General features: G+C 41.6%; 2 protein-coding genes across 2 annotated transcripts in view; one reads left to right on the top strand and one right to left on the bottom strand.

Moving 5' to 3' along the window:
* Nucleotides 1-18,374, bottom strand: part of CDC45 (cell division cycle 45) — an 89,515-nt gene extending 71,141 nt beyond the window's left edge. The window contains exons 1-3 of the mRNA XM_033956042.1: nucleotides 18,101-18,374; nucleotides 5,903-5,962; nucleotides 5,704-5,796 (exon numbers count right to left, since the gene is read on the bottom strand). Of these exons, the coding sequence (XP_033811933.1) occupies nucleotides 5,704-5,796; nucleotides 5,903-5,962; nucleotides 18,101-18,151 (204 nt within the window). The 5' untranslated portion in view covers nucleotides 18,152-18,374. The remainder of the gene's footprint in view (nucleotides 1-5,703; nucleotides 5,797-5,902; nucleotides 5,963-18,100) is intronic.
* Nucleotides 18,375-18,454: 80 nt separating this feature from the next.
* UFD1 (ubiquitin recognition factor in ER associated degradation 1) overlaps nucleotides 18,455-22,954 on the top strand; it is a 40,096-nt gene continuing 35,596 nt past the window's right edge. The window contains exons 1-2 of the mRNA XM_033956043.1: nucleotides 18,455-18,796; nucleotides 20,036-20,168. Of these exons, the coding sequence (XP_033811934.1) occupies nucleotides 18,794-18,796; nucleotides 20,036-20,168 (136 nt within the window). The 5' untranslated portion in view covers nucleotides 18,455-18,793. The remainder of the gene's footprint in view (nucleotides 18,797-20,035; nucleotides 20,169-22,954) is intronic.

Here is a 22,954-nt window from a genome sequence, read left to right as displayed (position 1 = left end):
GGAAAAAGAGTAAATTGCAGATCCCGGCTATCCAAAATCGTAATCACATTAATGTCACTTCTTATGTTGGCATTCTTGAGGAATTCCAATCCTTTTATCATAAACTATACCAATCTGACTCGCCTTCTTTGCCGCCCTCACTTTCTTCCTTTCTCCAAGATTTAGATCGACCAACTTGGGCTCCATCAGACTCCTCTAATCTTGATAAATCAATTGATATTGATGAATTACGTATTGCGCTGAAACAACTGCAATCTCACAAATCTCCTGGAGCGGATGGAATTCCAGTAGAATTTTACAAGATGTTCCAAAATGACTTATTACCCCATCTTCATCATTTGTTCCAATACCTGACACCGAATAATGTCCATCATAGTCGTTTCTCAGAAGCAATAATAACAGTCATTCCAAAACCTAATAAAGATTCTCTCTTGGTACAAAATTATAGACCTATTTCATTACTAAATGTCGACTATAAAATATACGCTAAAATCCTGGCCAATAGACTTAAACTTTGTATTCACCAAGTTATACATCCTAATCAAATTGGCTTCATGCCTGGCCGGCTAATAGCTGATAACACTAGATTATTTTTTCACTTATCCCATCTGGCAAACTCCTTACAATGTCCTGTTATTGCCTTATCTTTAGATGCGGAGAAGGCTTTTGATAGGATTGAATGGAATTATCTTTTTAGTGCTTTGGAATGGTTTGGTGCAAGTTCCTCCTTTATTCAAATGATTAAAGTATTATATACAGATCCTATAGCTCGAATTATTGCAAACAATACACTTTCAGACTCTTTTCGACTGCACAGAGGAACAAGGCAGGGATGCCCTCTGTCACCTTATTTATTTAATTTAGCACTTGAGCCTCTGCTTATCCGCATTCGACAAACACCAAATATTTGTGGCATCATATATAAATCTATTGATATAAAACTCTCTGCTTATGCAGATGATGTCTTTCTCTACCTCTCTAATCCTGAAAGCTCTCTTAAAGAACTTCTCCAAATTATTGCTGACTATTCATCTTTTTCTGGGTATAAATTAAATCAAGACAAAACTGAATCTCTCCCTTTAAATCATTATGCTAATTCCTTCATGGTCAAGCCATATAATCTTCAATGGACTCCAGAAAAACTAAAATATTTGGGTGTTGAGCTTACCCCTTCTCTCTCAGATACTGTTGATATCAATATGCGCCATATACTTCAACTTGTCCATCACTTAATACAATCCTGGCACCCTCTTCACATATCATGGTGGGGGTATCTCGAAGCTATTAAGATGATGCTTATGCCCAAGGTGAACTATATTCTACTTATGATTCCGTTTCTCTTCCCCACCTCCTTCTACAAAAAACTTGATTCGCTTCTTTCCTCTTTTCTGTGGAGGAATAAACAACCACGTATAGCCTTAAGTAAACTCAAGCTTAACAAAGAACAAAAGGGAGTTCTTTTTCCTGATTTTCTTACTTATCATAAATCTTTTATCGTTCATCAGGGTTTATATTGGTTTGTAGACTCTCATACTTACTCGCCAGTCTGGTTTGAATTAGAAAAACAAATAATGCAGCCTCTTCAACCGTCTGCATATTTTAACTGCACCAATTGCTTCTATTGATGATCCTCTTTTAAAAATGACCTCTAGGCTTACCTAAGATGGCGGATTGGGAGTAGCTGCGGAGAAGCCGTCGTGCTCATGGTGTGGATTTCCTGAGAGTGATGGTAAAAAGAAAGTCAAAACTTCGGGTGTTCCCCGTTGAGGCAGTGGCACCATTGGGTCCGATGGACGTCTTCGTAGAGCGCGGCTCACGAACGCCACAACCGGAGGGTGCCACGGCTGGAGAGACTGCACAGGCTGAGGTGCAGGATCTCTCCTTTGAGGCTGTTATTCTGTCTCCGTACGAGCAAAGACCGCCTAGCTGTCCCGCTGCGACGGAGGAGTCGATTGCTGACTCACCGGCTCGAGATGCCCTCTTGCTGTCCTCTCCGTTTGGGAGGACTAACCCTGGAAGGGGGAGGAAGTGTTTTTAAGATCACAGCAAGCGGTGAGGAGTTCACAGCAAGCCCAAGGAGACTCTTCAAGTTCTTTGGCGGCTACAGGTATTTCAGTAGCCCAAGAAAATCTTTTGATAAATGAAGTGGTATCTGGCTCGATGGGCATTGCAGGGATTCCTGGAACTGAGATTGTTCCCTTGCAAAGGCCCAAGGTAATTACGATGGAATCCATATGGGAGACCATATCCAATATGCAAACTTTACTGGGGAGTCAAATTCAACAGTTATCTTTGAGTTGCACTACTGTTATATCGGAAAATTTGGAACTTAAAAATAAAGTTACAAGTCTGGAAAATAAAATGAGTGACATTGAGCCTAAAGTAAAAACTTTGGAAGTACAAGCCCAGACTTGGATTAAGGACAGTGCTAGTTTGCACTTTAAATAAGAAATGCTGGAAAATTCTGTTAGAAGATGTAATCTTCGGATCATTAATTTTCCAAAAGTACAAACAATAATTGCCCTAGTTATGTTTAAAAAATATTTGTCAGAAATTTTGAAGGTACCAGAACCTTCATACCCACCTCTCACAAAAATATATTACCTGCCAACGAGAGTTAAATCTCAAAATCCAAATCAACAGAATTTATCTGTTGATAGTTTGGATTTAACACATTTTCTAGAGAGGTCGGATACGGAGAATCAGGTCCCTGCTACATTAATAGTACAGTTTGCAATTGACTCAGACAGGGATTGGTTGCTTAAAATGTTTTTTAAGCATAGAGATGATCCATTTATGACAAATATAATTAGGATGTACCCTGATGTATCTCGCTCGACCCAGAAAAGAAGAAAACAATTCTTAATATTGAGACCACAGGCTGTTCAGCTAGGGGCGACCTTTGTCCTAAGATATCCCTGTAAATGCGTTTTGACATATGGGGGGAATAGATATGTATTTTATGATTCACAGCAGTTATCTAAATTTATTTCTGATAGAGAATCTTCATGAGCTTCCTTGTTCTCTTGTTAAGCTCAAAATATTGGTTCAAGAGCACTCAAAACGCCTATCTTTTTTTGCCTAATACTAATTGCCTTGATGACTTATTTCAGTCTTTTTCATCAGCCTCGTCTCCAAAATTGTGGACTAATAATGCGATGTATATTTTGATATTTTTTAGCTGTTTGGAATTTTGATTTAATTCCAATTTATACTGCATGTTTTCTTTTATTGACCTGTAATTATTATCAATTATTAAAATTATAAATAAAGAAATCAAAAAAAAAAAATGACCTCTAAATGCTTACTTGAGTTTGACTCACATCTTGAACATTCCTGCCTTAAATCTCCATCTCTCTCCTTGTGGTTCAATACTAATATACTCATCAATAAGAAATCATTTCTCTGGAAAGAATGGATAGATAAGGGAATTTTCTTTCTTCATGATGTTTTAGATCCTAATCGTAAACTGCTTCCATTTAAAGTCCTTCAAGAGAAGTATGGTCTATCATCCTCTGCTCTCTTTAAGTGGATTCAACTCCATCATTGTATATCTACATCACCATTTATACAATTGCTTTTCTCTCGCTCACCTACTTTACATACTTTAGCTATACAATATTTGACAATAGGAAATGTTGCTTCTAAACTATATAAACAATCCATTATGTGGTATATGTCACCCCTCTCTACTCTTAAGGACATTTGGGAAAGAGACTGTGATTCTCAAATTGATGGTCAAGCTTGGGCACTTTTATGATCTAAATCGTTGCGAGCTATATCATCGGCTAGTGCAATACAATCTATGTATTTTCTATATCATAAAGCTGTTTGGACGCCCCATATACTACATGTTGCTTGCTTCTTACCATCTAGTATATGCTGGAATTGTGAAACGGGTAAAGGTTCCAATATACATATGATGTTTGAATGTCCTTTGGTTTATTCTTTTTGGACTGAGGTATGGTCTGTTATACAAAATATTTTTCATCTGAATTGTGAACTGTCTTTCTCAATAGTGATGTTCAAATCACAATCTCCTAAGATAACTATAATAGATCAACATAAAAAACTCTTTGATAACTCGACGTTCCAATTTTCAGCTCATTATACATAAGTTAAATAGCACATGTCCCAGTACAGATTCCTGCGGCACTCCACCACTTACTCTCTTCCATTGAGAAAAATGACCATTTAATCATACCCTCTGTTTTCTATCCGATAACCAATTCCTAATCCACAACTGAACTTTGCCACCTATCCCATGACTCTTTAATTTTCTCAGGAGCCTCTCATGATGAGCTTTAAATAGCACTCTTGTGTTCTATATATTTATTAAGTGCTTTCTTAGTTTTAAGAATGTATATTAAACCACAAGGACAAGTTACTGCATAAACTATATGATCAGTTCTACAGTTAGAATAATGGCATAATTCATATTTCTCTTTAGTTTGAGGATGTTTTCTTGAGAATTAATGTTTTCTTGAGAATTAATGTTACAGACTAAACAAATGCGACATGAAAAATGATCCCAAATAATATCTTTTTTCTTCAATCTATGTATACAAGATAGTGCTAGATTATCTTTTAGATTATTATACCTCTTATGGGTGACCACAAGTTCCTTTGTTTCAAACTGTGGAATGGCTTGAATGATTGGCCAATATTTTCTCAGAATTTGTGTGATATCATATCAAATGATCAAAGTGTAGAGCAGAATCGGTCTTCTTCTTTGTATTTGTTATCAATAAATAATTTCTTGAAATAACTTCTGCCCTTGCTTACCCTTCACTAATACAATTAGCAGGATATCCTCTCTCTTTAAATCTATTAGCCATATCTTTCATCTGCTTTTTTTCTATCAGATTGGTCACCGTTTAGACACTTGTTTTGATAGACGGTATATCAAAAATAAAGAAACTTGAAACTTTTTAATCTCAAAAACCAGCTAAAAGGAAGCCTTCAATGCTCTGCTTTGACAACTTCCATAGTGTAGTAGTTATTTTATTTCAAGAAAACATACCTCATCTTTACTAAAATTCATCTGAAATCTAAGGTTCTTATTCTGGACATTCAGTCACTCATGAAATTTGCACAAATCATATTCATTCCCTTTCAAAATCAAAAAGATATCATCAATATAATGATGCCATGCATCTCTAAAAGGGCAAACATATAAATTGGCCAAAGGGAGTCATAGTGGCCCCCCTTGCCGTTCCTTTGATCTATTTGTAAAAACTCCTTCAAAACAAAACATAGTTTTCTATTAATGCTAGTGCAGTTAATTCTACTATGTATTCAGTAGGAATCCTTAAATGTGCTGGTTTTGAACCTGTCAATATTATATACATTTATTTTTTTATTTCAAATCATTTTTGTTAATTCAAATCATAGATAACAGGATGTCTGCAATAATTTCCAGTTACAACTTGCAACACTTCCCATTCTCCTTATTTTTTTTTAAATAGAATGTCTACACTGCACCCATTTTTCCTGTATGTTAAAATAGTAAAACTTGAGATGCACTGACCTGCACATCTCAATTCCTACTTCTATGACTTGTTTAAAACAGGTCTATAAAATAAAGAAATAATTGCTACCTTTCTTTTAATAACTATAGATGTTATATATGAATTCTGATCCTTTAAAACTATCTTCTCTGCAATCTGATTTATAGTTAAGCAGCCAATTGCCTTTTTGTACCTGGTCTTTATGTTCCAGAAATGCCGTTTCAAGCTCCTGCCAGCCTGAAACTGGCACCAGTGTATACTGCACATGGTCACATTGGAAGAGAGCCTAAGAAACCATTAAAAAATTAACAAAAAAAAATCTTTAGCATTAAAGAAGCACCAATTGCACCATTATGAATGGACTGTCATACAAGGCTGGTAATCATACTTACTTGGAGTATTTTACAAGCACACAAAGCATCTATATCAGAAGCAACCAGAAGAAGAACCCGCTGTAAAAGAAGACAGCCTATAATTAGCCACATTTTATGTAGTAAGCATTAGACAAAGAACGTGTCATTTTAGCTTATCAACATACAGTATATGCATAAATGTTTTTCAAAGACATGGATGTGTAACACTAAGGGCCTGTTTTACAAAGCCACGCTACCGGCTGCAGCGGTGTAACGGCCCCGAAGCCCACAGAGATTTAAAGGGCTTTGGGGCTGTTGCCGTGCGGCTTTGTAAAACAGGCCCTAAAAATGTTAACTATTTAGTATTTTTTAAAAATCCCTTGTCTTAATCTACACATTATATCTTGGTTGAACAATAGCATACCATACAGAACATAATCAAGGTGTCATATATGTTGGTTTCTGTAGAATAAGGAAAAATTAATTAACTGAATTTTCTTTCCTTTAGTCCCAAAGGATCAGTCTATGCTAAATGGTTGTGCCCATTTGTAAGCAGGTGGAGATGAGCTGTGCTTTTTAAAAATATATATATATTTTTATTAACAGTGGTGAAACACAAACAACCATAAGTCAACTCCATGCGATATCTTGGTATTTTCCCGAGTGTGCTATATAGAGACCTCTGCAGCCTAGCTCAGCCAATATTTGATAGGTAAGTACTGGAAACAAGTGAGTTGTAAGGAAAAAAAACCTCATTCCCCTTCAATAATAAAAGCAATATGAACTAGAAATAGACTAAAAATTTATGCCCAAGAACTAAAGAAAACAGCAAATATGTACAATACTAAAAGAACTGAGTAACCAATAAGGGTTGATCCTTTGGGACTGAAGGAAAGAAAATCATCATCAGGTAAGAATTAATTTTTCCCTCTTGAATTGGTCAAAACTAATTAGAAGTGAAAAAAAAACAAATCCTTAATTAGGTAGGAACAGACAACCCAGCAGAAATAACCTGGGTTCCAAAAAAGGCATCTGACCTGCCAGCTACATCTAACCTATAATGCTTAAAGGAATGAGAAAAAGCCCATGTAGCTGATTTACATATTTCTTCTAAAGAAATAGCTCATGACTCTGCCAAAGAATTAGATAGGGTCCTCATGGAATAAGCTTTAATATATAGGGGAGCAGCCTTCCCTGAGAACAAATAAGCTGAAGATATAGACAATTGATACCTCAGGAAATGCACATACAGAATACTTACAGAAAATAGCAGCAAAAAGCTATAATATAATTGAATTTTTGTTCATGTCTAGTTTGCACTTTAGTCACTAACAATGCTGCAAATACTGTGTATCTAAGATGAGAAGAAATTTAGGAGAGCATGAAGAGAATACCAAGCTAATAACATATGGTTGCAGTGCTCATTTGCTTTACCCCCTAGCCCAGGGGTGTCCAATGTCGGTCCTCGAGGGCCGCAATCCAGTCGGGTTTTCAGGATTTCCCCAATGAATATGCATGAGATCTATTAGCATAGAATGAAAGCAGTGCATGCAAATAGACCTCATGTATATTCATTGGGGAAATCCTGAAAATCCGACTGGACTGCGGCCCTCGAGGACCGACATTGGACACCCCTGCGCCTAGCCAAAGACTTCAGTGTCCCAAAAATAAAGACGAATGTTGAAATTCCTAAATATCACTGTGCAGCAGCAGCTCTGAAAAGAATGGGTGGAACCAAACTAACACTCCCACAAGATGTTAGATGGAACTCTGTAGTGGACTGTTTTGAGCAGTATATCAAAAACTGGCCTATTTCGATGACAGCTCGTGAACAAAATCGAGAGCAAAATCCTCAACATTGGGCTTAAGAGAAATGTTTAAGGTATACTGAGAATTTTGAAACCCATTTCCAAAGCTTTAAACAAAGTACAGAAAAAGAGCTGTTTTATTGCTGATGCTCTTGAAATCTGGAAGGAACCGAGGGGCCTGATTCTATAAAATGATGCCTAGTGGCACCTACACTGAAGGCGCCACTCAGCGCAGTTGTCAATCAACTGCTAGGCGCTGTTTATAGAATCATGCCCAGCAGTGCCTAAGCAGACATAGGTATCACTAGGTGCCGCTCCTTTAGGCCAGATTTTCACTGGCCTAATTTACCTCGGACATCTAACTCAATCACGCAAACTCTCTGCACCTAGGCGTCAGCAGGTATCCTTAGGCATGGGAAGGCACCTCCATTTAGGTGTTGGTAGGTGTCCTAAGAGTTTGGCACTGAACCCTTAAATTGTTTAATGGGTTTTTTTGCTTTTTTTTTTGATTGGCTGATAACCAGTGCGGTCAATTACCATGCTGATTAAGTCAACCAAAAAAAAAAAAGTTCCGCACATATCCCAAACTAGACATCCTATATAGCATCAGTCACCAAGTGAGCACTTAAAAGCAGAACTGCCACAATGATAGAATTAAATTACAATAATAGAATTAAATTACAATAATTAAAAAAACTGAATGGGACAAGCACCGTCTCAAGCACATTTTCTTGCAAATATTGTCAATATCTTCTACCAGGGTCAAATATTAAGTGCTGAAAAACGCTTTGGCTATGACATGGATATCCAGGAATCATCCATCTGTAATGCCAACTATAATAAATGTAGAGCTAAAGGGGAGAACCATTCGAGAAATATGTTTGCCGATGATGTTTTAAATAAAGTCACACCAGTGAACTAGTGGAGGTCACTTATTAAGCACTTGGATTTAGAGACAGTTGAAGTAATGATTTCACTTTTAACAGTAGTTTCTGCTGGCATAGAAAGAATATTCTTTTCCTTTGGACTCATTCATTCCAAATTGAGAAATCGTTCAGGACCCAATAAAGCAGGAAAGCTTGTTTTTCTTTTCAAGATTATGAACAAACAAGAAGATGAAGATGAGTGAGCTACAGAAGACAGTACAGAAGAATTTCAGTTATCCGGCATCCATGGGGATTGATGGATGCCAAATAACTGTTTTTCTGGTTGATTGAGAGTGTGTTAGAAACCTTGTCTAACACACATCTCAATTCCCCCCCCCTTCCCGCCCTGATGCCAGACCGCAGAAGGGAAGGAGGGGAGAGAGAGATGCCAGACTGCAGAAAGGAGAGGAGATAAGGAGAGAGATGTTAGACCTTGGGAAGAGGGAGGGAAGGAGAGAGAGATACCAGACCATGGGAGATGAGAGAGATTCCAGGCTTTGGGAAGGAGAGGAGAAAAATGCCAGACCATGTGAAGGGGAAGGGGGAACAGCAATGGGTGCGGCAGGGAAGAGATAAGAAATGCTTTTTATGGATAGATGGGAACAGGGGAGAAGAAAGAGGGAGGAGATGGCACACATGGATACATGGGAAGGGAAGACATGGAAGCAGAAAAATGGAAGAAAGTTGAATGTTAAAAGCTAATGCTAAAGATGGATGTCTGGCAGAAAGTGAAGGAGAGAAAAACAGCAAATGGATAAGGTGGCCCTGGAAACACAGTTAAGAGCACAGACAGAAGGAAGTGCAGACAGAGACTGGGAAAAGATGGTTTGAAAACCAAAAATCAACAAACAACAAAGGTAGGGGAAATGATTCCATTTTCAATTTAGTGATTGAATTGTGTCAATTTTGAGAATTTACATCTGCTGTCTATATTTTGCACTGTTCAGGAAGAAATGCATTTGTTTATATTTCTCTGGGGTACTGCATGCAGAGTCTTGAATCATAGGGTTTTGTTTGTATATATTAGTACTTTTAGTTTGTGGTCCCGTATTTGCATAGGGATTATCTGTGTTCTGGTACGAATGAATGTTGAGAAGCAAACAGTATGCTTTGTGTAGTTTAATTTTGTGGTTAACCATTATGTGTTGTTAATAAAATTATATTGTTTGTATATATGAAAAATAAATGGAAAAAAATGGTATTACAATTAGTAGTATTATGGGGATGGGGTCTGGCCCTCGACTTATCCTGTGCTTTAGATTTCGGCCCCTTAATGTGATCGAGTTTGACATCCCTGCTTTAGACATTTGGACTCTCCTTTTCTAGGGTCTAAAATAAGAGTACGGTATTTCCTGATTTGGCACAAGATGCACAGATAAGGTGAAAAGCCTCCTTAGCTCTTGGGCTAGAGTTCAGGCTTTATCTGCTAACTTTATATTAAGATTTCCTTGTAATTGTAATGTTGTTTATGATGGCAAACAATTTCAATTCTTTGACCCTCAGCAGCTTGAGGAATTTTTAAGTGATAGAAAGGAAATTAAATGTCATAGTGTAGACTAGCTGGGGGTAGGGTCTCAGAGCGACCTTTCAATGCTTTTTTGTTCCTTTATTACTTTTTCCTAATTTTGGATCTCAATTACCTAAATGTTGTGGGTGAAATGTATTAATTATTTCTTAATGTATTTTCTGCTATTTTCAAGAATTTCTGTTTGTCTCCAAAGTATTGGTGATGTAAAAGTGAAAATTAATAAAGTATTAAAAAAAAAAAAAAAAAAAAAGACGACACAAGGAAGGTAGGCCCTTAGATTCCAAAGGTATGCCTGCAGGGGGAGGTATCTTTCTATCCAAGTGAGGATCCCAAGCCATATTAAAGTCACCTCCTATCAGGCAAGAGAGGGTATCTTGAGAAAGAAGTAAGGACTACAATTTATTGTAAAAGGAACGGTCATAAGAGTTAAGGGCATAGACACTACCCAGCAACCAGGACTGTGTAGTCGGTAGATAAATCCTTCAACTCAGACTCCTCAGTTTCTGGTACCCATGACTCTGACTCCATAGACATAGAAACATAGAAAAAAGCAGCAGAAAAGGGCTATAGCCCACCAAGTCTGCCCATTCCAAGTATCCCCTCCCCTGAATTTACTCCCTTAAAGATCCCACGTGAGTATCCCATTTTCTCTTAAAATCCGTCACGCTGCTGGCCTTTATCACCTGGAGTGGGAGTCTGTTCCAATAATCCACTACTCTTTCGGTGAAGAAGTACTTCCTGGAGTCGCCATGAAACTTCCCTCCCCTGATTTTCAGCGGATGCCCTCTGGTGGTCGAGGGTCCCATGAGCCAGAAGATATCATCTTCTGACTCGATGTGTCCCGTGATGTACTTATATGTTTCAATCATATCTCCCCGTTCTCTTCTTTCCTCAAGTGAGTACAGCCGCAATTTTTTTAATCTTTCTTCATACGTGAGATCCTTGAGCCCCAAGACCATCCTGGTGGCCGTTCGCTGAACCGACTCGATCCTCAGCACGTCCTTTTGGTAGTGTGGTCTCCAAAACTGAACACAGTACTCCAAGAAAGGCCTCACCATGGCTCTGTACAACGGCATCATAACTTCAGGTCTCCTGCTGACGAAACCTCTGCGGATACACCCCATCATTTGTCTTGCCCTGGAGGAAGCCTTCTCCACTTGATTGGTAACCTTCATGTCCTCACAACCTTCATGTCATTTACCCTCTTGGTCGCAACGAAGTAGGTTGTACCCTGGTATAACCATATCCCACCCATGCGATTCCGTGAACCAGGTTTCGGATATCGCTATCACGTCAAGATCGGCGTTTGTTATCTCAGTCTCTAATGCTAGAATTTTATTGCCCAAGCTGTGTGCATTAACATACATAGCCCTCCATATCTGTGAAGAGATTCCTTTACGAGCTAGTGTGGCTCCTAAATTATCAGTGATATTTCTCCCTGAATTATTGTGGATATCATTGGTACTTACCTTAGACTTGGTAGTGTGAGTGCAACTTGCCTCCTCAGGGTGGTTTCTTACTTACTCCAGGTACCCAAAATTGTCCCCGACTCCTCAACTCCAACTCCGCAGCCCAGTCCAGCTGGAACTGAGCTTGAAGCACAGGAAATGCTCGAATGGACTCCCCCTCCAGGAATTGGCCAAAGTACTGCAACCCTTTTTGTTCCCATCTCCGAAATATCCCCCTTCCCTACCCAGTACAAAATTAGGGGAAACCTCAAAGTAGATGATGTAACCCCTTAACCTTACCCAATAACTGTCGTGCATCCCCTTTCCAGATTTGCAGAGTCCACCTAGCAAACGGATTAGGTACAGCCAGGAGGTCCTTTTCACCATATCCGGCTGTGGAGTCGGTAGATAAATCCTTCGACTCCGACTCCAGGTACCCAAAATTGTCTCAGACTCCTCGACTCTGACTCCACAGCCCTGCCAGCTTTAAAAAAATATATATCACCCCCCACTATCAGCAGCCACAGTTTGAATATGGGCCGCCACCCCCTTACGAAAAAGAGAATAGTTGTACCACATTTTTTCCTCTGCGCAGCAGCCGCTAAACAAGTTCCCACCCACCTTCTCTGTAATTTAATATGCTCAAGGTCAGTAAGGTGCATCTCCTGAAGCAATGCTATATCAGCCTTCATTCGTTGTAGTTGTTGTAAAATCTTTGCTCATTTAATTGGCGAGTTGATACCCCCCCCCACATTCCATGTCACAACCCTAACCATCCAGGAACAAAAACACAATAGAAAGGAAGAACAGGGCAACGTCCCTTCTACCAGACCCCAGGAATCAGCAGCCAAAGTTGCATAATGAAAAAGAGCAAAGAAATCTCCCACCCCAAAATAGCAGCCCATGAACCGTAACAAAAAAATACAAAAACTAAAAAGACCTCCACCCCCCTCCTTGCCCCCCATACACACACACTCCCCACCAATCCAAACCCACCCATCCCCCCAGACCGCTATAGCAATGAGACTCCTACTCTTCCAAGCGGAGTCAACCACTCCCCCACCCAACTAACCCACAGAAACCCCATAGCCCCGAAGGGTTCCAACAAGAAAACCGATCACGACCCAACGCCCACCCACCCAAAACAATCTCTTGCAAGCAATAAACTATTATCCCCACCCTCCCTCATGTACAAAGGTCCCCCCTGAGCCCTACCAAAGCCTAAACTCAGACTAATACCAAAGCCACCATAAAGATTATAACACAACTGCCACTCACTCAACCAAAAAAAACAACATACAAACTCTCCTCCATACATCCCCCAAGCACACAATTTCCAGAAAGAAAAAGGACCCTCTTGGATAAAGCGGCTCAAAGCCTGGAAGGGGACTATAAGCAAGTATGGAGCCCAGACCAAGCCAACTGTACACTAAACCCCAACCCCAAAAAACATCTGTTGTCGTCCCCCCCAAAAAAAGGGGGGAGGGTGGAAATCGCAGAAACCAGGTAGGTAATCAGCTTCAAAGAGGACAGGGCTAGCATAGGTCCAATAGAGAAAGTATCCCAAACAGAATCTGCAAGCTCCAGGGCTCATGTGGATCCAGAAGATGAGGTAGTCAGTTCAGTCCCAGAGTCAGGTAGGGTGGCCACAAAAGCCTGTGCCGCAGCCACAGAATCATAGACTGTAGTTATACCATTATGTGTGATGCGTAACTTTGTTGGAAAGTTCAGCACAAAACAGATCTTGCGGGCAAACAGCTAACTGCAAATTGGGGCACCTTACTAAAGTAATCCTGGAAACAGAGGACCCAGCGATTCTCATATTGCAAAGTAGAGCCAGTGCGCAGTACTCGAAGTATAGTGGTCTTATGGGCAATGTTAAGGATCCTCACAATTATCACACAGGGCCTCACACCTGCTGCAGGATGGACACCAATGTAGTAAGCACATTCAATGCGCAAAGGGCCCAAAGACTCTGGGAGTTGCAGGCAGGAAGGTAACCATTCCTCAAAGAAGCAGCCCTGCTCCACCTCAGGTAAGGACTTGGGTAGGCCCACGAAGTAGAGATTATTCTGTCAACTGTGATTCTCCAGGACCTCAATCCGCTCTTCCAGGATCCACACCTGACTCACGGGCTGATCAGTCGCGGCCTGCATATCTTGGACTCTGTCCTCGACATCACTGATCCGTTGTTGGAAGGCACCCAACTCCAGGCTCACCTCCTCAATCTTTTCTTGGAGAGTTTCCAGCTTCCAATCAATAGGGAGCAGGCACTTTATCGAGAATTGTTTCAAGCGCTGCAGTAACCTCCAAAGTAATCTCCAAGATCCAGGTGGAAGCAACGGAGGGGCCCGCAGGGCTAGGAGGCACTGCCATTTTCTCATCCGGCCTACATACCCGGTCTCTCTCTTGGCATAGATTTAGTGGCTATTACCTCAGATCTCTACCACAAACAGCAGCTAGGCAAAATAATCTACCACCGGCACTCTGTGGGTACAAAGCGGGAGGGTGGAAAATCACCAAAAGGGCAGATTGTTCAGGTGGGCTACAGGAAAGCTACGCTTCAGCGACCACTCCCGAGCATAGCGTCACATGATCTCAAGTGGGAAAACCCTTTTGTGCATCAGCAGATAAGCTTTCCGGGCCAGTAAGAGTGCTTTAATGACTGTTACTGCCAAGGAAAGCTTTTGAGCACTGGGGCCTTAGTAATTAACAAAGGTAGTTCCTCTCTAAAGAACAGCCTTACTGCTGTAGGATCATCTCCCCCCAAGAATGTCTGCTTCAAGGAGCTCTTGAGAAACAGAATGATCTGAAAGGGCAGACAAACCCCCCTACTAACTCCTGAAGAGAAGGGAAGACATCATGAACATCTGTAGAAACAGCACCTTTTTTTTTTTTTTTCAGAAAGATGCTTCTCAGGTAGTGGATGAAAGGGTGGAGGCTCTGAAATATTTTGTGCTTTCTTAAGCAAAAATGCCTGATGAAGAACAACAAACTCGGGCAAAACAGCATTCCCAAAGCATTTTGTGCAGTGGAAAAAGGCTCAGAAACTGCCAGTATTATCAGCAAAGCAACCGCAGAATTCAAATTGGCCAAGGCTGAGCCCACTAAGACCCGGATGCACTAAACACGGTCGCTCTAGCTGAGTGGGTCACTGTGGGCCGATTCATTATCTGATTTTAAAATGGCGATCGATGTATAACTGACACTGCATGCAAATTAGTTTTGCAGAGGTTGGCCGTAATCCCACCCCACCAGTGGCTGGAAAAGTCACTTTCACATGTGTGAAGAGCCAGCAGGGGAAGCCTGGAAGCAGCCTCCTGCTGTTCAGGGCAGGAAGCCTTTTTTTCTTTTTTTTAACGGACACAGATGCTGTGTGTATGTTACACATGCACGATACCTATCCCCATTTTAAAAAAAGGTGGGGGGTGGTCATGCCACCCTCACCCCCCTGCACGATGGCCACCAAAGGACCACCTCCATATCCCTGATGACCAAAACATGGACCCTCCCCCATACATAGAAACATGACGGCAGAAAAGGGCTAAGTCAGAGTGCTGCTCGACCCACGTAGAGATCCCACGTGGATGTCCCATTTATTCTAAAAGTCGAGCACGCTAGTGGCCTTGATCACCTGCACCGGTAGTTTGTTCCAGTGATCCACCACCCTTTCTGTAAAGAAATACTTCCTGGTGTCACCACCAAATCTCCCTCCTCTGAGTTTGAGCGGGTGCCCCCTTGTGACTAAAGGTCCCTTAGGAAAGAATATGTCGTTTTCCACCTCGACACGACCTGTGACGTACTTAAATGTCTCAATCATGTCACCCCTCTCCCTGCGCTCCTCTAGAGAGTAGAGCTGCAACTTGCCCAGTCTTTCCTTGTATGAGAGACCCTTGAGTCCGGAGACCATCCTAGTGGCCATTCGCTGGACTGACTCAACTCGAAGTACATTTTTACAGTAATGTGGCCTCCAGAATTGCACACAGTACTCCAGATGAGGTCTCACCATGGTTCTGTACAGTGGCATTATGACTTCAGGTTTATGGCTGACGAAGCTTCTATTGATACATCCCATCATCCGCCTTGCCTTGGATGAGGCCTTCTCTACTTGTTTGGCAGCCTTCATGTCCGCACTGATGATTACTCCCAAGTCTCGTTCTTCTGAGGTCGTAGCTAGTGTTTCTCCATTCAAGGTGTATGTTCTGCATGGATTTCTGCTGCCGAGATGCATCACCTTACACTTCTTTGCGTTGAAGCCCAGCTGCCATGTTGAGGACCAGTTTTCCAACTTGATCAGATCCTGTGCCATACCATCCGTGAGATCGCTTTCACCTACTATATTACACAGTTTGGCGGCGTCGGCAAACAGCGCTACTTTTCCCTGAAGCCCTCGGGTCAAGTCCCTTATGAATATGTTAAAAAGGGATGGTCCCAGGACTGAGCCCTGCGGCACTCCGCTAGTCACCTCCGATGTCTTAGAGAGGGTGCCATTGACCACCACCCTCTGAAGTCTTCCACTCAGCCAATCATTGACCCATGCCGTTAGTTTCTCACCTAACCCCATCGATTTCATCTTGTTTAATAGTCTATGGTGTGGGACACTGTCAAACGCTTTACTGAAATCCAAGTACACTATGTCCAGAGACTCTCCCGAGTCTAGCTTTCCTGTCACCCAGTCAAAGAAGCTGAGAAGATTGGATTGGCATGACCTGCCCCTAGTGAATCCATGTTGACAGGGATCCCTCAGATTCCCCTCATCCAATATCGTGTCTAATTTCCCTTTAAGTAGAGTTTCCATGAGTTTACACACTATTGATGTGAGACTTACTGGTCTGTAATTCGCAGCCTCCACTCTGCAACCCTTTTTGTGCAGAGGAACAACATTGGCAGTTTTCTATCCCAGGGGGACCCTCCCCGTACTTAGGGAGAGATTGAAGAGCATGGCTAACAGTTCCGCCAAAACATCGCATAGCTCTCTGAGCACTCTTGGGTGCAGATTGTCTGGTCCCATGGCTTTGTTCACCTTGAGTCTTGACAGTTCTTTGTAAACATCAGCTGGTGTGAACTCAAACTTCTGAAATGGGTCATCCATGCTTTGCTTTGCATCCAGCCGAGGCCCGTGCCCTGGTGCCTCATAGGTAAAGACTGAACAGAAGTAATCATTCAGTAGTTTGGCTTTATCGGAGTCAGTTTCCACATAATTCCCGTCTGGCGTTCTAAGGCGTACTATCCCGTTTGTGTTCTTTTTCCTGTCGCTAATGTATCTGAAGAAGGATTTGTCCCCTTTCTTGACACCAAGGCCCCTCCCACCAACAAATTCCCCAAGAGAAAGCCCTTGTGGTTTTGTGGGCTGGAGGGGAAAGTCAGGTCAGAAACCTCCCCAGCTCAAGCACATCCCCTCCAAACCCGCCTCGTACCTTGTTGAATAAAGCTGGCAAGAAAGATGCCCACTCCCTCTTGCCATCAGGCCCGCCTCTTCAGAATGGTTTGGGAAATAGGCAGAGGAGTGGTAGTGGAGGATCAACCACATAGCAACATAGGGCTAGATTCACTAAGGACACCAATCATGTCCCGACCACTTTGTGAGCTGATTGTTCCCCGACCCGATTCACTAACCTTGGTGCTGATCAACCTCCGATCTGATCCATGCATGCAAATAAGGAGAACCAGCATGCAAATATAGGCAGGCAGCGATTCACTAAAAAAATGAGGAATACCGACTGGGCTGGCCGATCAGAAAATAAGCGACTGCTGAGGACCAGTCACTCAGGTCCTTTCCAACTGCCCTGCTCTCTTGCCCTTCCCTGCAGTGCGAGCCCATGGTTTTAACCCGCGGGTTTAAAGCGGGTTAAAATCACGGGCTTGTGAAGACGAGTGAAGTAAAAAAAAAATTTTTTAATCCAAAGCTCTGTAAGCAAGCGCAGACCATCTACAGGCAAAGAAGATGGTCTGCGCATGCATAGGGATCACTGTTCAGCGATCCGTGCGGTCAGTTGAAGGTGTGATTATGATCACCCCCATTTGCATGAGGGCGCTTCATGAATCAGCCCCCCCGGCCACAGATCGGGTCTGTGGGCTTAGTGAATCTAGCCCATTGTCCTGTAAATGGCGGCAGATAAAGACCTGAACACCATCCAGTCTGCCCATTAGGTATTCTCATTAAAAATACATGATTAAATTAACTTGTCTCTTCTTTGATATTTCTGGGCCATAGACTAAAGTCCACCTGTTATTGTCCTAGGTTCGAACTGCTAAAGTTGGTTCTAAGCTCACTCCAGCCTATCCTAACTAGACATATACATAATAGTCTTCAACAATATAAAACCAAAAATTCACATCCTGTAATCGGTATAGCATAGCGCATGTCTAACGATGCACAGGCAGAAGAATGGGATAGACCACCAGAAGTACATTCTTATCAACCTTTTGCGCATTATTAACAAACTGAGAACGTGGGGAGGGAGGTCAGTCTATTTATTCCCACCCAACAAGGTATTCGGCTACCACTACGGTAAAGGAGAACTTACCTGGCTCACTATCAGCTCATAAAAGTCTTTCCGAAAGTCAGACACAAACATCTCCAACAAAATGTAATGTTTAAAAAAAATTATACTCTTTACAACTGCCGGGACAATAATCAGCGCTATTTCCTCTTGTCAAAAAGTGGCGCCAAGTGGACACGTTTCCTATTGGGAGGGCCAGATCAAAATTGGCCAATGACTTCTGACATTTTCTAAGTGCTCGCTCCCGATTGGATAAATCAGCATAGTCCTCCACAATGGCGTCTTGAACACAGGTCTAAAAATACTAGCAGCTGATAGGTTTGTGTCTCTTCCATCGCTGGCCAATTGAAAACTGGTTGCAGTAGCCATTATGAAGAACGCACTTCCGGTGACAGATGTACGGGCTGCGGCATTCTGGGATATTTAGTTTTTTAGCATATCCGTTTCACAAACAAGAATCGTTTACAGTGTCGTTGATGTGTTTGCGAATGGAGAGTCTACAGATATGGCTTCGTTTCTGTGGTCGTGCTTGGACAGTCTAAAACAGATCCTGCAAGAAGAAAGGTGCTTCATCCTCTCCTCCCCCTTGTGTTGTCCCTGGAATCAGAGCACTTCCTGTGGGGGAAGGGTAGTAGCTGGAGAGTGACTTGCAAGCTTCCAAAATCCCCGAAACCTTTACAGATCCGGGCTTGGTTCCGATTCTTTATTGGAGTCACCATGGTAAGTGGTGAAAGTATAGAGCTGCCTTTATATCTTTTCTCAGGTTAGGGTCGAGTTCAGTCCAGTTATTCTGAATACAGTACAGTATAGCGTTTTGCGTAGGCTGATTTTTAGATAGTTCTGGAGGGGTTTTTTCCCCTCATTTTGGGTCACTGCTGAGGTGATGAAAGGCTTTGTCTTTCCCTGTCTACAGTTTTGGTTAGTTTCATGTTTAGAAGCATGGAATGTTGTTGCTCCTTGGGTTTTTGCCAGATGCTGGGTGGATTGGCCACCGTGAGAACGAGCTACTGGGCTTGATCTGACCCAGTAAGGCTATTTTTATGTTCTTATATGTTGTCTGATTTGTTTTTTTGTTTAATGTTGCAAAGAAGAACATAGCTGCCTTTGTTCTTGGGATTTTAAAAAATTCTTTATTTAAATAATTTCAAATTAAACATCACAAGAAATAAACATCTTGTTAAAGCAATACAGCAGGTATAATGTTACATCATTAACCCTTCATTAGACCACATTCAAATGGAGGGGAATTTAGGCAGGAAACAACTAAAAGTTATAATTAATTAATCAATAAAGAAAATGTTAAAAGAACAATCATAACACAATTTTGCCCTACTGTTACTTTTCATTCTGTCAGTTTGGAGCAATTATTTTCAGCTCAAGAAACGCTTTCAGCTGCTCGGGGAGGTAAACACATATTTGACCTGTACATATTTTATTATACACTTGCATGGGTAGGCAAGTAGGAATGATACTCCTAAAGATTTAAGGCTCTTTTTACGAAGATGCGCTAGGGGCTTAACGTGCGGAATAGCATGCGCTAAATTGCCGCATGCGCTAGCTGCTACCGCCTTCTTTGAGCAGGGGGTAGATTTTTGTCTAGCACATGCTATAGTGCGCGCTAAAACCGCTAGCGCACCTTCGTAAAAGATAACCAACAAAATAGTTATTTGGAAATGACACTTAATGACGGGCTGAGACCGCTGTAGGTATTGAGAGGGTAATTCCATAATACCTAATTTTAAGTGACAGGAACACTTCTTAAGTAGTGCATTCTGGTCATTTAATGACTATGTAAGTCATTTTGAAGCTTGGTATAGAAACCTTGAAAAAGAAGAGTTCATATGCATGTTTTTTGGAATAAGATGTAGGTGGTCTGAAGATGATTATTTGTCCTTAAGCATATGTATTCAGGAGAGCTTCACACACTATTCTTTCTCACATTTTTGTTTTCTGTTCCAGTTTTCTTTCAACATGTTTGATCATCCAATCCCCCGAGTATTTCAGAACAGGTTCTCGACCCAGTATCGCTGCTTTTCCGTGTCTATGCTAGCTGGACCCAATGACAGGTCAGATGTGGAAAAAGGAGGAAAGAGTAAGTTTCTTTAATGTACAATGAGCAACGTTTCTTACGTTCACACAAGAAAGTAAACTTTGAAAGAAAAAAAAAAGCATGCTAAGATTGGGGGAAGAGGATTGCCCTCTTAAACTGAACCACAGGTTTGTATAGAGTACATAATTGAAAACTTATTGAAAGAAAAATTGTAAATAAGTTAACTTGGAGTTAAATAAGAAATTTTAAATAAGTTAACTTGGATTGTAAAAGTTAACTTGGATTTAGCTTGTTTCTTCTTTAGGAGCTCAAGGTGAATTATATTCAGATACAGGAGATATTTTACTGTCCTTGAAGGACATATGAATCCTTTTACTGAACTATGGTATGTGCATTGCCATCCTGTAGTAAATTTGCCTATCTATGCTTGTACCCTGTACGCTAAATTAATTTTTCTGAATTTTCTCTAAGGGAGTATGTTTGGGGGTGGAGAGTGGGCATCACAGCATTAATCAGTGCATGAGACATTGCAGCATTCCAGTTGATTAGCACAGGATTAGTGCATGTGCCCTTATCGCCTATAAATTAAATGTTGTAAGGGCTTATGTGATAATGAGTGGTGAAATTAATGTGTGGCCATTAATTAGGAAAATGTGAAAGTAGGCCATTTTGTGGCTGCGGCACAACTGGCCTTAGTGCGTAAAAAATACACTCTTAAGCAGCAAGCTAAGACCACTTTTGCTGCAGTTTTACTAAAGACCTCTTAGTCTATTTGTACCTGAGGTAATAGAAGGTTAAGTGACTTGTCCAAGATCACAAGGAGTGCCAATGGGATTCAAATCCTAGCTTCTCTGGTTCTTAGCCTGCCCCTCTGAGGAAGCCATTGCTTGAAAGTTTGTTTATAGAATAATCAGGATATAAGTAGAAATGATCACACAAACTTGATGTTTTGTTTAGATAAAACATTCACTCTTCTGTCTCTTAAATGCTTATTCCAGTACAATAGGGATGGTATACTGAACCATAGGGTTATCCATCTGTGCTTGCGAGCATACTGCAGAAGATGTCAATCACAGCTTTTCATTTCTTCCTCCTCCAAGGTCTCTGCTGTCCCCTTCAGTTCTTCCTTCTGATAGTGTCTTTCTGATATGCTCTGTTTCTTTATTGTTTTGTGGTGTGTTTTTTAAGTTTTGGCTTGTTTGCGGATTTTTTTTTTTTTTGTGTGATATTGCAGATCTTGGTTCAGAGAGACTGCAGATGTTTAAATCTGAAATGGCAGGTGTATCTCTTGGGACCTGTACAGTCAGCCTGCAGAAAATTTGTGGAGCTCAGTATTTTGGGCTTTCCATACTTGCTCGCTTCTTTGACTTAGAGCTAGATTCACTAAACAGGATTGATAAGACCCCGTGGGTCCACTCTAATCTGATTTTTAGCTGATTCTAAAAAGGCACTAAAAACTTTGCATGCAAATAATTTGTGCGGAGGTTCATTGTAATCCCTAATTTTCCCATCCAATTTATTGCTGTGAGAGTGACTCTCACACATGCGCAGAACCGGCAAGGGAAGTCCGAACAGCTGAAAGGCAGGGGAAGCCCCAAAGCCGCCTCCTGCCACTCAGCTGTTCAGGGCAGGAAACTTATTTTTATTTCTTTTTGAATGGGCACAGATGGTGTGTGTGTATGTGTTGCACACACACAATATCTGCCCCATTAAACCCCCTTCCTTCCTGCCAATGACAGCCCTCTCCGACATCTCGCCAATGAAGCGGCACCAGGGATCACCCCCCTCGCCAACGAAAATCTGCAGGAGGGATGCAATGTCCCTCCTGCCATGCTGATTCCCCCCACCCCCCGCGAGAGAAAATTGGCAAGAGGGATGCCCACTCCTTCCTGCCATCGGAAGCTCCCCTGAACCACCTCCCCCCGGTACCTTTTTCATAAGTTAGAAGCAGGAGGTAAGCACAGTTCCTTCAGCTTCAAGGCCCACTGATCCAAAATGACGGGCCTTCTCATCTTGGTGCATCATGTGATGCATGGGGAGGAGCCCAAGCCCTGATTGGCTCAGACGCCTAAGGCCCCTGCCAAGTGGGGGAGGCATAATTATAAAGGATGCTCAGAAATAGCCATTGCTACTTTTCTTAGAGCCAAAAAGCCAACGACAATTTCAGTGTATGCTAAGGCATGATGAGACGTTTCAGTGCTAATGCAGCAGAGAAAAGCTAGAGCTGGGCAAAGCCCCAATCTCGTCGGTATTGGCATTCCTCCAAGAAGGATTGGCAGTGGCAACCTTTAAAGTTCAAGTAGCAGGATTCTCATGCTTCCGCGGCCGAGAGACGAGAGCTTCACTAGTGGTCCATCTGGACATAGGTTCTTGAAAGGTGCCCTGAGACTAAGGCGACCGATTCGAGATCCAGTTCCATCATGGAATCTTAATATACTGTATTTTTTGCTGGTTCTTTATCACTTATGGAGGTATATATGAGTTGATTTGGTGAATTGATAAAGAGGAAAGAAGTTTGGAAAATAAGTTTCGTTCAGGACATCTTGGGAAAGTTTCAATTATCACCGCAAGATGTCCAAGTGCTAAGCTTGTCCAAAGCCTGCCCAAAGCCCACCCATAACATGCCTCTAACATGCCCCATGAACTTTGGACTTGCAGCAGGCAAAAAACCTAGCATGACTTCTAGAAAGTCAGTTTTGAAAATCAGCACTTGGATGTCCTTGCGATTAGGACATCCAAGTGCCAGTTTCTGCCATCTTTTGGACATCTTTCTTTTTTGAAAATGAGTCCCTTACATGAATTCCCCCTTCACTGTTGTTTGTTCCAGT

Source organism: Geotrypetes seraphini, chromosome 8 (assembly GCF_902459505.1).
Source record: "Geotrypetes seraphini chromosome 8, aGeoSer1.1, whole genome shotgun sequence".
Classification (NCBI taxonomy): Eukaryota; Metazoa; Chordata; class Amphibia; order Gymnophiona; family Dermophiidae; genus Geotrypetes; species Geotrypetes seraphini.
The sequence above is the reverse complement of the archived record's forward strand: the minus strand, read 5'-3'. Positions and strand labels throughout refer to the sequence as shown.